The sequence below is a fragment of the Anoplolepis gracilipes genome, chromosome 9 (genome assembly GCF_047496725.1).
Source record: "Anoplolepis gracilipes chromosome 9, ASM4749672v1, whole genome shotgun sequence".
NCBI classification, from domain to species: domain Eukaryota; kingdom Metazoa; phylum Arthropoda; class Insecta; order Hymenoptera; family Formicidae; genus Anoplolepis; species Anoplolepis gracilipes.
The window spans coordinates 4,336,303-4,348,845 of NC_132978.1; the positions used below are offsets into that span (position 1 = coordinate 4,336,303).

At 32.5% G+C, this 12,543-nt stretch overlaps 1 protein-coding gene across 2 annotated transcripts in view; it reads left to right on the forward strand.

Moving 5' to 3' along the window:
* Positions 1-5,468, forward strand: part of LOC140669168 (glutamate receptor ionotropic, kainate 2) — a 146,415-nt gene extending 140,947 nt beyond the window's left edge. For both annotated transcript variants that reach the window (XM_072898730.1, XM_072898729.1), the window contains 3 exons: positions 748-937; positions 4,462-4,777; positions 5,331-5,468. In XM_072898730.1, coding sequence (XP_072754831.1) covers positions 748-937; positions 4,462-4,777; positions 5,331-5,337 — 513 coding nt within the window. In that variant the 3' untranslated portion in view covers positions 5,338-5,468. The remainder of the gene's footprint in view (positions 1-747; positions 938-4,461; positions 4,778-5,330) is intronic.
* Positions 5,469-12,543: the final 7,075 nt, after the last annotated feature.

Below are 12,543 nucleotides of genomic sequence, written 5' to 3' on the forward strand. Positions count from 1 at the left end.
CAGGACGGTACAGAATTTTATGCTTCGCGTGAACGTGTTGTATGAGTTGTACTTTCTCTTGATTGGGCGAGGTTGTTTGAGTCTCGAATGAAAATTCTAATAAGATAATTCCTTCAAATCTTGGATACGACTACTTGTATTTACGAGTTATTATTACTATATCTTTTTTTACGCATTCTTATTATAATAATACTCGTATCATCTTAGACCGCAATGTAATTAATGTACAAGTGAGCAATGTAAATAAATGTATAAATAAAATAGTAACTCGATTCCGATTTTTTTCAGAAAAACAAGACTTATGATAGTAAATTATCATGAAAGAAAGAAATTTGTTTCACGGTTGCATTGTCTCTTCATTTTCACGCGTTTTCAGGTCAAATCCTTTGATATTCTGACATCCTTTCCTTATTCTAGCGATGGTTGCGCTCTAACAAATATATCGAGTATACTACGTATACAAGTTAAATTCGATTAGATGCAATTAGATGTTAATGCGGTAAGTCGTATACGCGCACGGCTCGTGATCAAAGGAACAACGAGCAATGAACGGCCTCGCTCGACGGAGAAATCAGCCTCTTGCATGCGTTCGGTCTCGTATGATCGTCTCGTGTGTATTGTGTCTCTTGGTGTATGTTGTACCTGTCGTATCGGCGTCTGCCTACATCGTCGGCGATCACCTTGGACGGTAAACACACACGTGCACAACTCCTGCCCATCTCGACCACGTTTAATCGCTCACGACAGTCCCTCTGCGCCGAAATGGCCTCGGAATTGCGATTCGCCGTCCGCTGCGGCTCCCGCCAGAGGCCCGCCGCGAAGTCGCGCAATTCCGCGGCCGCCGGGCTCTCCTACAGAAGAAGAACGCGTCTCTGCTCCGCTACGGAACACGAGGAGACCACCTACATACCGAGCATCGAGTTCCCGCAATTAAATGGTGTAAGTCTTGTCCCGCATGACGGGCCCGCGCGATTCATCTCAATCGGCGTCTCCGAGGACAAGGCGAAATTTCACACGTTTCGATTTCGCATTCGCATTAGTCAATTATCTCTCGCTATTCTTAAATGTAAATTACATATTCTGCTTCTTTTTATCTTTCATTCAATTTAAAAAAGAAAATAACAACTCACGGAATTACAGATTCTATTCAGCAATTGGCGGATTGAATGAATAAATTGTCATTGACGTACATATATATATATATTCGCGAAGAAAAGTGGCGTAACAATCAGGAAAAATACAAACGCCGCAGCGGATTATAGGAGCTTTCCAAGGAGAGCCGATTGCTGGTCGCAGAGAGCGATACTCATTCCACGGTAATTCAATTTCACCGAGCAAAGCCAATCTCGAGCTCGGGATTTCTCTCGTCTTTTGTGTTAGCGAGAAAATATCTTTCTAAGAACTGCATGCATGCGTAGTCAGTCGAAAAGTCCAGTATCGCGCAGTGATTTACGTTACCGTGCTGAGAGTATAGCTTCTAAGGAGCCCAACATTTTTTGTTTTTATATTATAGAGAGCTCGAAATCAGGAAAATCATGGATAATCGAGGAATACAAGCGTAAAATACACATCTCGACAAGGGAGTACGATTATACAAACGCCAATTAATTTTTTTCTCCTACGGAGAGTATTGTTCTACGTCTTTCTGTAAAGTGTTACAACGATTACGTTTTTGGGTAGAGGTTGTGTTGATTTTATCTCCAAGATTCCTCTACGCGCGTGCAACATACACACAATGTCAATATATAATATTATATAATGTCTTTTTTATTATCGCACGTTCGTATCTCTCGCAGTCTTTAGCGAATTGCCTGCGGTGTCGTCGCAGGGATTATATATATGGCACATGCTTATAATTGCAATATATACACATTTAATTGCATGCGCAAACTTCTAACAATAATAACGCGCGCTCTATTGCGCGTTATATCTTCGAGCATAATTTAGTCGGGAATGGTTTAGCTTCATAATGCAAATGTGACACATGAATGAGATTGATGTCTGACATATCTTTTACGTTTATTTCCTTTCGTTGAATGATGTAAGTCGGTGATTCTCACCTTGAAAACTTGGGAGGAATATATTACATTCTGATAAAAAGAATCCTATCCCCGTCAAAAACCTATCAGGACTATCCTATCTCATAGGAAAACTTGCAATCTATATTTTGAAAGCATTATATCCTCAAAAATGGAATAATTACTTAAAAACATGAAATAAAATATGTCCTAATACTTGTGTGTAAAAATGCAAATGTCTTAAAGTTTTGCAAAAAACTCTCGCGATACAATTTTTTAAATTGCGTTTTTTTTTTCAAATTTATAGATGTCACTCTCTTTTCCTTTATTTTCAGAAATGAAATCAACAAGTGAAAAATTAAAGAGAGAGAAAAAACTTATTGTAATTTCGCTTTGCAATAATGTATCGTTTATAGAACTCATCGATGCAAATTATTAAAAAAAATTATTTCATAATTTCGTGTCATTCTTAAAATTGATAAAAAATATTTTTTTCTTACTCTCTATTTTTACTTATTTTATTGATGATACTTTTATTAATAATACTTTATTTAGCAAAAACGAATTATCACACAAAGTTCTAAAATATTTCGCGTATTTTCCTGCGACTAAATACTTAAACACTCTACGTACGATAACGTTAGACGTTTGATGAGTGATACTTTTTATTAGCAGCGAAAATTTCATGAGATGTTAATACGCTTGGAAGTAAATTTCCATCGACAAGAGTGATAATATAAGTATTGCTCTCTCCCTTTGTCTCTTTCCGCTTTGACATCTTGTCTCTTCCTCTCGTCACACGCGAATTTCTCCACTTTAAAGTTTCATTACATTCATGCCAAAGTAGGATTAGCAAACTCAATCGACGGATCCATTCAAAACTATATTTAACTGTTCTAATTCTAACAATCTCTCAATCAGAATCTCTAATGTAGCTTTTAAAGAGAGAAATCTATGATGTAACTTTTAAAGAGTTTATTGCAAAATATTGCTACAATAATGTAGATTGATCAGCTAAAAGTCACGATTCCATATATATGTATATAGATCATTTAAAACTTTTTAATCATTCATTTATTCTATCCTTCCAACAAAACATACATAAAAAATTATCATATTTTTAATAAAAATTTTTAAATAAAATTTTTTTAACAAAATTTTATTTTATATGTGGTGCATATTTTCGTGTATACAATCGAGAAACTGCGAATCGCTCACGCAAAATCAAATATATTGTATCATAGTGTATACATATGTAATTCAACTATCTGACAGTAATTAACTCATACCTGCACACTATTTGTCGTTGACACATACAGTGAATAGCGACATTCGCATTGTCGAGAAAGTGCAATTGTATTCAAGCGAAGATGGTATATTCTGAATTCCAATAAACCACATTATGCTGTCTCTCTGTTAGTTTTGAATATTCTCTGTTATTATCTGTCACATTATCACAGTTGTATCTTTTGAGTCATAACTTTCGCATTCATTTAAAAATAAGTTTATTTAAAAATGAATATTTAAAAATGAAAAGTTTCGAATCTTTTTTTAGATAAAAATGATAATAATTGCATAACTTATATCTATAATTCTATATAGGTATAGAATTCTACAAATGTGAAAAACAAAACATACATTGATATTAAAATAATTTGCATTTATATAATTTTAAAACTAAGCATTTTTTTTTTTTAATTATTTAATTGTGTAAGAGAATAAGTATAGTTATTAATACTTTATTTCGTTTTTATTTTTATTATGATTATTCACGTTAAACTCTATTATTAAAATATTAATAATATCTATTTACATTTCTTAATTTTTTTTTTACAAAATTGCGTAAAAAGTTCTTAAATTAAGATACTTTCAAAAGTTATAGCATAGTTCTTAAATTAAGATTCTCGTATTTAATGATCTTGTTGTCATTAATGTTAGACATTATTAAATGATTAGTCACGTCAGTACATACTAATCTGTTATTATCTTTTATTTCGTGATTACAAACATAAAATCGATGTCTAGACTATATTCACGCAAGAGATTATTCGCTTTTATGAACCACTTCGCCTTTATATAGCTATCTTTTAACCGGCAATATATCTGCGTGTATCGCACACGCTTCGTTTCATTCTAAAAACGTGATCCGAAAACTATATCAGCACCACTGTATTTCAAAATTCCTGGCAAAAAATTGTTTCGCGGAGCACGTGCTACTCCTTTCAAACAAACAACTCTAGAGACGTAGTTATCAACGCTATCGTGAACGGCCTAATGATGAATCTTTTTCTCTCTTACCCCTGTATACCTTTTTAATAACTTTTAACAACTTGACGGAACTTTTCACAACTTCTCTATGTCTAGGTACTTGCGTCGTTGTAAAAGTCGATTCTTTGTTAGTAGGTCTTGATACAGCTAACACTTGCGCTTACTTGTTTCTCAGCAGGAGGGTGGTGCGTTGTCGATGACGGAGATGAAGAAATCATTGAGCTTCGATCAGGTGTCCCATGGAGGAAACACCTAGCACAGGCCTCATCCTCATCTTCGTCGTCAACAACAACAACAACAACAGCAACAGCAACAGCAACTTCAGCAGCAATCGCAACAACAGCAACCGCCACCGTGCAAAGCCACTCCTACGCACACGCGTCACACACACTGCCACTCACATTCACACCTACACAGTCACCATGCGCACAAACACCAAGCACTTCCACCGAGGCAGAGACGGGGCTCTTCGGGCATCATCTTGGGTCAAGGTACGATTGTCTATCAACCACGAATATCGATTATCTCATCCTATGTTTGCCATGTCGAGTGGCATGTTAATCGTTATGGTTAAATTTGCATGGATTAACTTGAAACATCATGGATAGTTGTAATAAACTCAAACAAAAAATTTAAAAAATATCCTAAATTTAATTTTTTTTCTAATATGTACATATATATATTGAAATGTCAGAAAATTATTTTTTAAACATCTGTCCTCTCTCTTTCTTTTAATATCTTCCTCAAAAAAAATTTCTTTCTTATATTTATTTAAATTACTACTTCACGAGTTGTATGTACGTACATTTATATTTGTATAAATATAATAATCATTCATATTTTTAAACTGACGAATATTTAAAAAATATTTCGTGTCCACAGTATATTCAATTAAATTTTAATTGAAAAGCACGCTTGTACATTCAAGTTTCAAAAATCGATTATATAAATATATTGATGAAAAACGAAAGATATGTTTATATGATACTTATATCAAGATCATTTCAATAAAAATAAGTTATTAATTATTATACTACACATTAGGAGGTGACCACCCTGAGAATATTCTCTGGAGATTCGATTGCGACCTAGCGGGTGAACCGGATGTAGTGATTTCTCCGCCACCCCCGCCACCGCCACCACCCTCGGCAACAGTCTCGAGGACCACAACTCTTTGACCAATACTCGAGGAGATACCGACAGGTGTGCCTGCTCAAAAGGAGCTGTCTACGCAGGCTTCGGTGGTCATCAACGTAATCGATCAGAAGGAGACATGCTTATAGCATATATAGTCGCCGGGGCGGGTCGGTAAACCGCAACGAGGGCCATCCCGCGCCGACGACGATGTCGGATCATCATTGATTGAAAGCGTAATGACGAAAAACTGAGGCTGAACGATCGATTAATCGAACGAGAGAACTAAAGTATTTTTTGTTTTTATTTATTTTTGTTTTAAATAAAATACGTTTTCGAAAGCGTGGTACCGTGTAATCGTTATTGTTTACAGTAAACAAATGTGTATGCTATGACTCTCGATATTCGAAGTTTTGCGCCGGCAGTGTCAATACAAAAAAAAAAGTATGACCTAATCAGGATAATGGAAGTTACGTAGCTGTCCTGTGTTCGTTAATAAACATCGACATCTCAGCGAACGAGTGGTTCCCGAAACTGAGATCAAAAGCCGATCTATAAAAACAGCGGAATTCACTATTCCAACGAGGGACCCTCGGTATATATAGCTGATGGAAATATACATCTGACCAACACAAATCGAACCGGGATCAAATCGAAAAGTGCCAGTGCATGAGTGTCATAGATCAATCGTGATAATAGGAATAATAGGGACTGAATGGAAAATGAAATGCCACGCGCAATGCCAGTTGACCAGGAATTGCTCGTGTTTCGAAATTTCGCGAGGCAACGGTAGAATATCGAGTGAAAAGAGCTGAACACTTGTCCAAAGTATGTCCAACCAGACTGACCGGAACCGACCGCGATGCCGTGGCATGCGTGTCGGCAGGACGCGAGCAAGTTTCAAGAGCCGAATTTCAAATTACACATATCGAAGCCCATGTAGAAAGCCGATAAAGTTGAAGGCTGGTTTTCGCGTACAGAATTGTATTTCAAAGTTATATTGCAATTTGTAGGCTAGAAATTTCTCGCGGAAACCGCCAAAAAATCATCCATCATGAAATAGCTAAGAAAATATCCGCGATTGCCTCTTAACTGGTTGACAGTAATATATAATTACTTTACGATCATCATGAATTTTGCGGTTTCTATGACCGCGAGTGTCAAGTTGATTGCGAGATCGCTGACACAGTCGCACAATAACGTGATACGTTAAACGCCAACGTCTATTGGAATGCAATTTCCAATGACAATAATTTCGGACTGTAATTTTGCAACCATACTAGTCACGCGTAAATAATTTTTCTTCCACGAGTCCTCGATCTCGATCAAAAATATGAAAGACATCAATAATAATAATAATAAATAATAATAATAATAACTTCATACGCGATGAAAGATATAATGCAATAAAACATCGAGGACTGTATCACATGACTCGGACCAAATTCAAATTAGTACTCACTGCCAAATTTAGCCTAAACAATGATCAAAGCAAACAAATATCCAATAATTTTGAGCAAAAATTGGCAAATACAAAAATTAAATTCCGACAAATTGATACAAATGCTTTTAGTCTGAAGAATTTATATTATTTCTAAATTTCTAAATTTTTTCTAAATTAATTTACGTTATATCCCAAAATTTAATGAGCAAAAGTAAACTCAAAATTTAATCTAAAAATTGACGGCACTTAGTTTCTTAGCAAAAAACCTTTAAATCATTTAATTAGAGAACACACTCAAAGTTCGAGTCACACAAAAGTTACAACAAATATATCCTATAATAATAACATGTGTTTTGTATATATTAATATGTGTTTTGTATATAGGAAATCTCTTTTGCCATGTTAATCTCTTTTACCACATGCTACATTTGCGTAAACAGCGTATGTATAAATAAAATGATTTAATAAAAAATTAGTTATTTAAAAAAAACACATTGCCTCAGTTATATAATTTACATTTAAAAAATTAATCAAAAATTGAGTCGTAAGAGATAGTTGAAATTATGAAAGAAAAGAACACGATCATTCGATGAAATCTCGTATTATGTATAAACAAGATGATACGCTAATTGTTAAAAAGTGATTTATAAATCTTTTGTATAAATATATATATATATATATATGTGTGTGTGTGTGTGTGATTTATAAATGCACTTATAACGTATATGTATAAATTATAATATATATGTATAAATATGTATATGTATGTATACTTTGACGTGTGTGTACATAAATACGAACATATTACGCGCGCTTGTGGTAGATGAGAAAATCCGCGGAGCGCGCGAAAGACCTAGTCATATTTTGACACAATCGAATAGTTTATTATCACTGACGTGTGTACAGCGAGCATTTTTCACGAGAAAACAGAAAAAAAATAGATAAGCCGATTAACTGTTTTTAGCTATACGCGGCGTTTCATATATTGTGAATACATATATTATATCGCTGTTTGTTGAGGAGATTACGTCGTGTGTGCGGCGGATTTATTAATACGTTATACTAGCCGTTGGACAATGGGTGAATGAATGTGTATGCGAGCACTTAATGACAAAAGGTTTCGTTACGAGAAAAGAAAAAAAGAAAAAGAAAAATGCAGAAAGTGCGAAAGAATGAGCAATCCATACTGCCACATCTGACAAGCAATTCTCAATACATTTTCAACACATTTTTACGACTACATAACGGCATTGTATGAAACACATACTTATATACGTACAGTTAAAAAGCGGAAATTAATTTATTAGCTAGCGCAGTGATTCCATGTGTAAATCTGCGCAAACAAAAAAATTTTCAATTTAAAATCCAATATCGGTAACCGTACGCAACATAATTACGCATTTTACTCTTCCATTTGACTAAAAAATATGTCTGTATACTTTTTTGTTAGAGTTCTTTCGACACTTTTAAAAATAATTGAATATAATTATAATATATTAAGGTGTTTTCCGGCGAAATAAAGCTTTATATTTCTTTGTCGAAAAAGATGAATGATGTAAAATTTGAATTAAAAGCTAACAATAATGGTTCATTGGAGCATTAATAATGAAAAATTAGATAAAAAGAATATCTATTAGCAACGAAAACAGCAGATGTTTGGATACTTTCTCTACATCGAAATAAAAGTTTTCACATTATTTAAATATCGGTTGTACAATATTTAAAAATGAAAAAAATAAACATTTTTGACGCTCATAAAAATGTCATAAAATTCACATGTACATAAAATTCACGTACTTTTCACGACGTTATTACTACACAATAATGGAACACTTTCATGATTTATATATGAGAAGAAAGAAATTCTTTTTTAAGAAAAACTTTTTTATAGTTGAGTAGAATCATAAAAAGAACGTCAAAGTAATATTACAGTATTTTTTTAAATTTATATACTTATTATATACTGATATACTTTATTTTAAAAAAAATGTATATAATAAGTATATAAATATTTTTATAAAAAAAATTCTATAATTTTAAGTCATTTTATAGAAACATAATTTGAAAAAAAAGTTAACTTTTTCAAGATAGAACTAAAAATTAGAGAATGAAAAAGAGAATTATAATACATGTTCTGTATTTTTCATGTCTTTTTTTGATATACTTAATTACTTATATTTTATTTCTTTTACTTTTCTTAAGTATTTATTCAGTATATTGGCTATCGGACACCTTTATGGCCTACCTGACTTCTTAGCTCTTTTATAACTGCGAGAAGTGAAGCAGTCAATCAATTCCTCGTCTCATGGATAATATTCAATGAACGTTTTTGAGCGTATGCATAACTCTGCAATTGCATTTTTCCATCACAAGTAATTCTATCAGCGCGGCATTTTGTGGACAACATGACAAGTCAATATGATATTTCATGAAATACAAATAACTTTTCAGTAAAATATTTGAAATATCACTACCTTCAACCATTCACAACCACTGACGGTTATAGTGTTTATGCCAATCTCATTGTATATATTCGCATTCTCGACAAATCTACCGGGAAGATATCTCTCGATGCAATGTACAATCGATTTCAACAATCCGCTCTATAGACAGTAACTATGTTCGATGCATTTCAAGGAAATTGTTTCATCACAAATCTACATTCGTATATAATCCGATATTCGTAGTACAAAGCAGATAAAGCAGTCGGTGAAATATGCATTATTGGATATGTAGCAGATCTCAAATTCTCTAATCGAATCTTAATCTTCAACAAAAAAAGTAATTCAAATACAAACGACATGCTAAATAATGGTCTGTTTTTAGTTTCGAAAATAGATCGATTTTCTATCCTGCAGTTGTTTAGAATTCATAAAATTTCATTAACTTGCTTTTTTATTGTTATTACGAAGAACATTTTCCGTAATTGTAGCTAGCAGCTGAAATAGCGATAACCGTTAATGTAACATAAAATACAGTTACAAATATTAAATACTATTACAAGCTATACCATTAATTGCACTCTTTTCGCGTGCATTTCGTATTATCGAAACGATAACGTCAGACTGTTAAAAAAAGATTATAGTTGTCGAAGTGAGCACAGTCTTGCCATATCGAAAATTGCATTCATTCAATTGTGTCAAATTGTTTTCAAAGAGAGTACGTTAAAATCCGGGTCATTCCTTGAGACTAGAAGAAAAATGAGGGAAAAGTACATGAAATGCAATCATTTTCGAACGAATTCTGACAGCTCTTTCAGAAGTAGTTAACCATATATAATTTCTTTTACTTTTTATTTCTGTTTATTATGCATCACTAATAACTGTATACTGAAATTGCTCGCAAAATATTAGATAAATACATTGAACGATGCAGAGATTCGTAAACGACGAAAAAATTTTCAATACTGCTTAATGAGACCCTGGAACAAACGATCCTCTTGCCTCATCGTTTTTTCTCTCGCTTTTTTCTTTTATTTTTTTTATCTTTTAAAGCGTTGAGATCAATGGAGAGAATCCATTGGCTTAATGCTTTAAAGCAGATATCACCAACAGAAATAAAGAAAAGGAACTCTTGCTTTTCTTTATCTCCTGACACAATTACGCTTCCCCCCCCCCCCCCTTGTCGATGTTTAAGCGATTAACAAATCGCACATTGCAAATGCAGGATACAAACTGAATTTATCGCAGCTGATTCATTAGTAAAGAATGAATCATTGGCAAAACAGAAACAGGAAAGCGTGCGATAATATTGTTGCTTGGCAAACTATCAAGAAAAATCAACAACTATTTATGTAATAAATTATTCTTTTTTTTTTCATGTTCCAACAATTTAAGTATCCAATCAATAATTACATATAATTTTATTTTCTGAGAAAATATTAAAATAAAAATATTTTATTTATTCCTATTAAGTAATTTATAGGATCTAAATAAAATTATTGAGTTTAAAGTTTTTTTAAAGATAATTCTTTCCATTTTACAGAGAATTATTTTTAAGATCCTAAAATTAGTTTTTTGAGAAAATTATATCATATAAATTTTTTAAAAAATCATATTTTTTTATACAAAAGAGATTCTGTATAGTTAATTCCTGTATAATTAATTATAAAAATAATTACATACATTACGGTAAAATGAAAAAGTCGCAAGTAAAAAACAAATGCTAATGAGTGTGGGAATGATTAGATCGAGTTTTCTCCCAAATTAATTTTTCATATTTTAGTATTCTTAAAAGAAATATATTCGTCATTTTTTACAATTAGATCTGATTTATCGCCTCGTATCGTGTCTTTATAAATAATCTGATATATTAATGTAGATCCTATTTTACGTGAAATATTCAGTATGATACATTACTTTCATTCGAGAGAATATTGAGAATATTATATTAGACAAAGTTATATTATATCATGTTACATGCATCAAAAGGCCTTCATTTCATCTTTGGAACAATATGAAAACTGGAAGCCTGTTCAGTTGAGTTTATTCAACAATCGAATTACATCAAATAATCGATGATAAGGAAACTCGCAATATAATATTCGCAGTTTATATATTTTTTTGGATTATTTTAGTTTAAACATTTAAATATTTATTTATAAGTATATAAACTTTTTAAAATAATTACATAGATAAATTTAATAATAGTTTATTAAGTGTCAATACATTAAATTGAATATGAAAAAACCGTTATATTCATTAAATTCTTCATCAAATATTATATAATATCGTTGCATAAAATTCTTGTTGTTTTCGTTTGCCAAGAAAATGGTACAATTTAAAATAATTGTACATAAATTTGATGATAGTTTATCATTTGTTAATACTAACGTAGATATGAAAATGTAAAGTAATCAATTACGTAAACCTTCGTTAAATATGCATAAAATACGCGTCGTTTCATCAGCCGCCAAGTCATTCGCCAAGATAATTGCTGTTCATAATTGTAGTTTTGCATCATCAAACGCATTAAAATACACGTATGCTTATTCATTACTATTGCATTAATATGGAAAACTTTATTGCTTATTCATTACTATTGCATTAATCTGGAAAACTTTATTTAGTTTTTAATTAACAAAATAATGTAATCATTGATAAGTTCTTTTCGGTTCTTCGCCCTTACATGTTTTACATTTTACCACGGTACGAACGTTCGATCAAGTTGATTGCGTTCCTTTATTTTCAATAATAAAGCCGTTAAGTGAAGCCTGGCTCGCTCGGTACTCGCAAAATTTACGAGCCACTACGCTAGGAATTTCCCCGGGGGAGTGTCGACTAGTTTGGATATCGATTGACAAACAGGACCTCTTATTAACCGTTCTGCCTCGATATCTGATCGAAAAGCTTCCGTTGACAGATCTGTCGGTAGGGATTCATAAATAAATCTACGCGAGTCCTATCTTGTTGATTGATAAGGCTCGAAGCTATCGTGACGTAATTTGTCGCGATGATAGAAAATTCTGAAAATTTTCTAATACCGGCACTTGCGCGCAAATGTATGCATACCATTATATTATTTAATGCATCGTATATTCCAACCATTTGTGAATATACGATGTATAAATCTAGTGCTTTGATAAATCTGATAATAATATAAAATCCTATTAAACAGCACGTATTCATAAGTGATAGAAATTGTTACAGCTAAATGTAATAATTTCATGGATTATTTTGA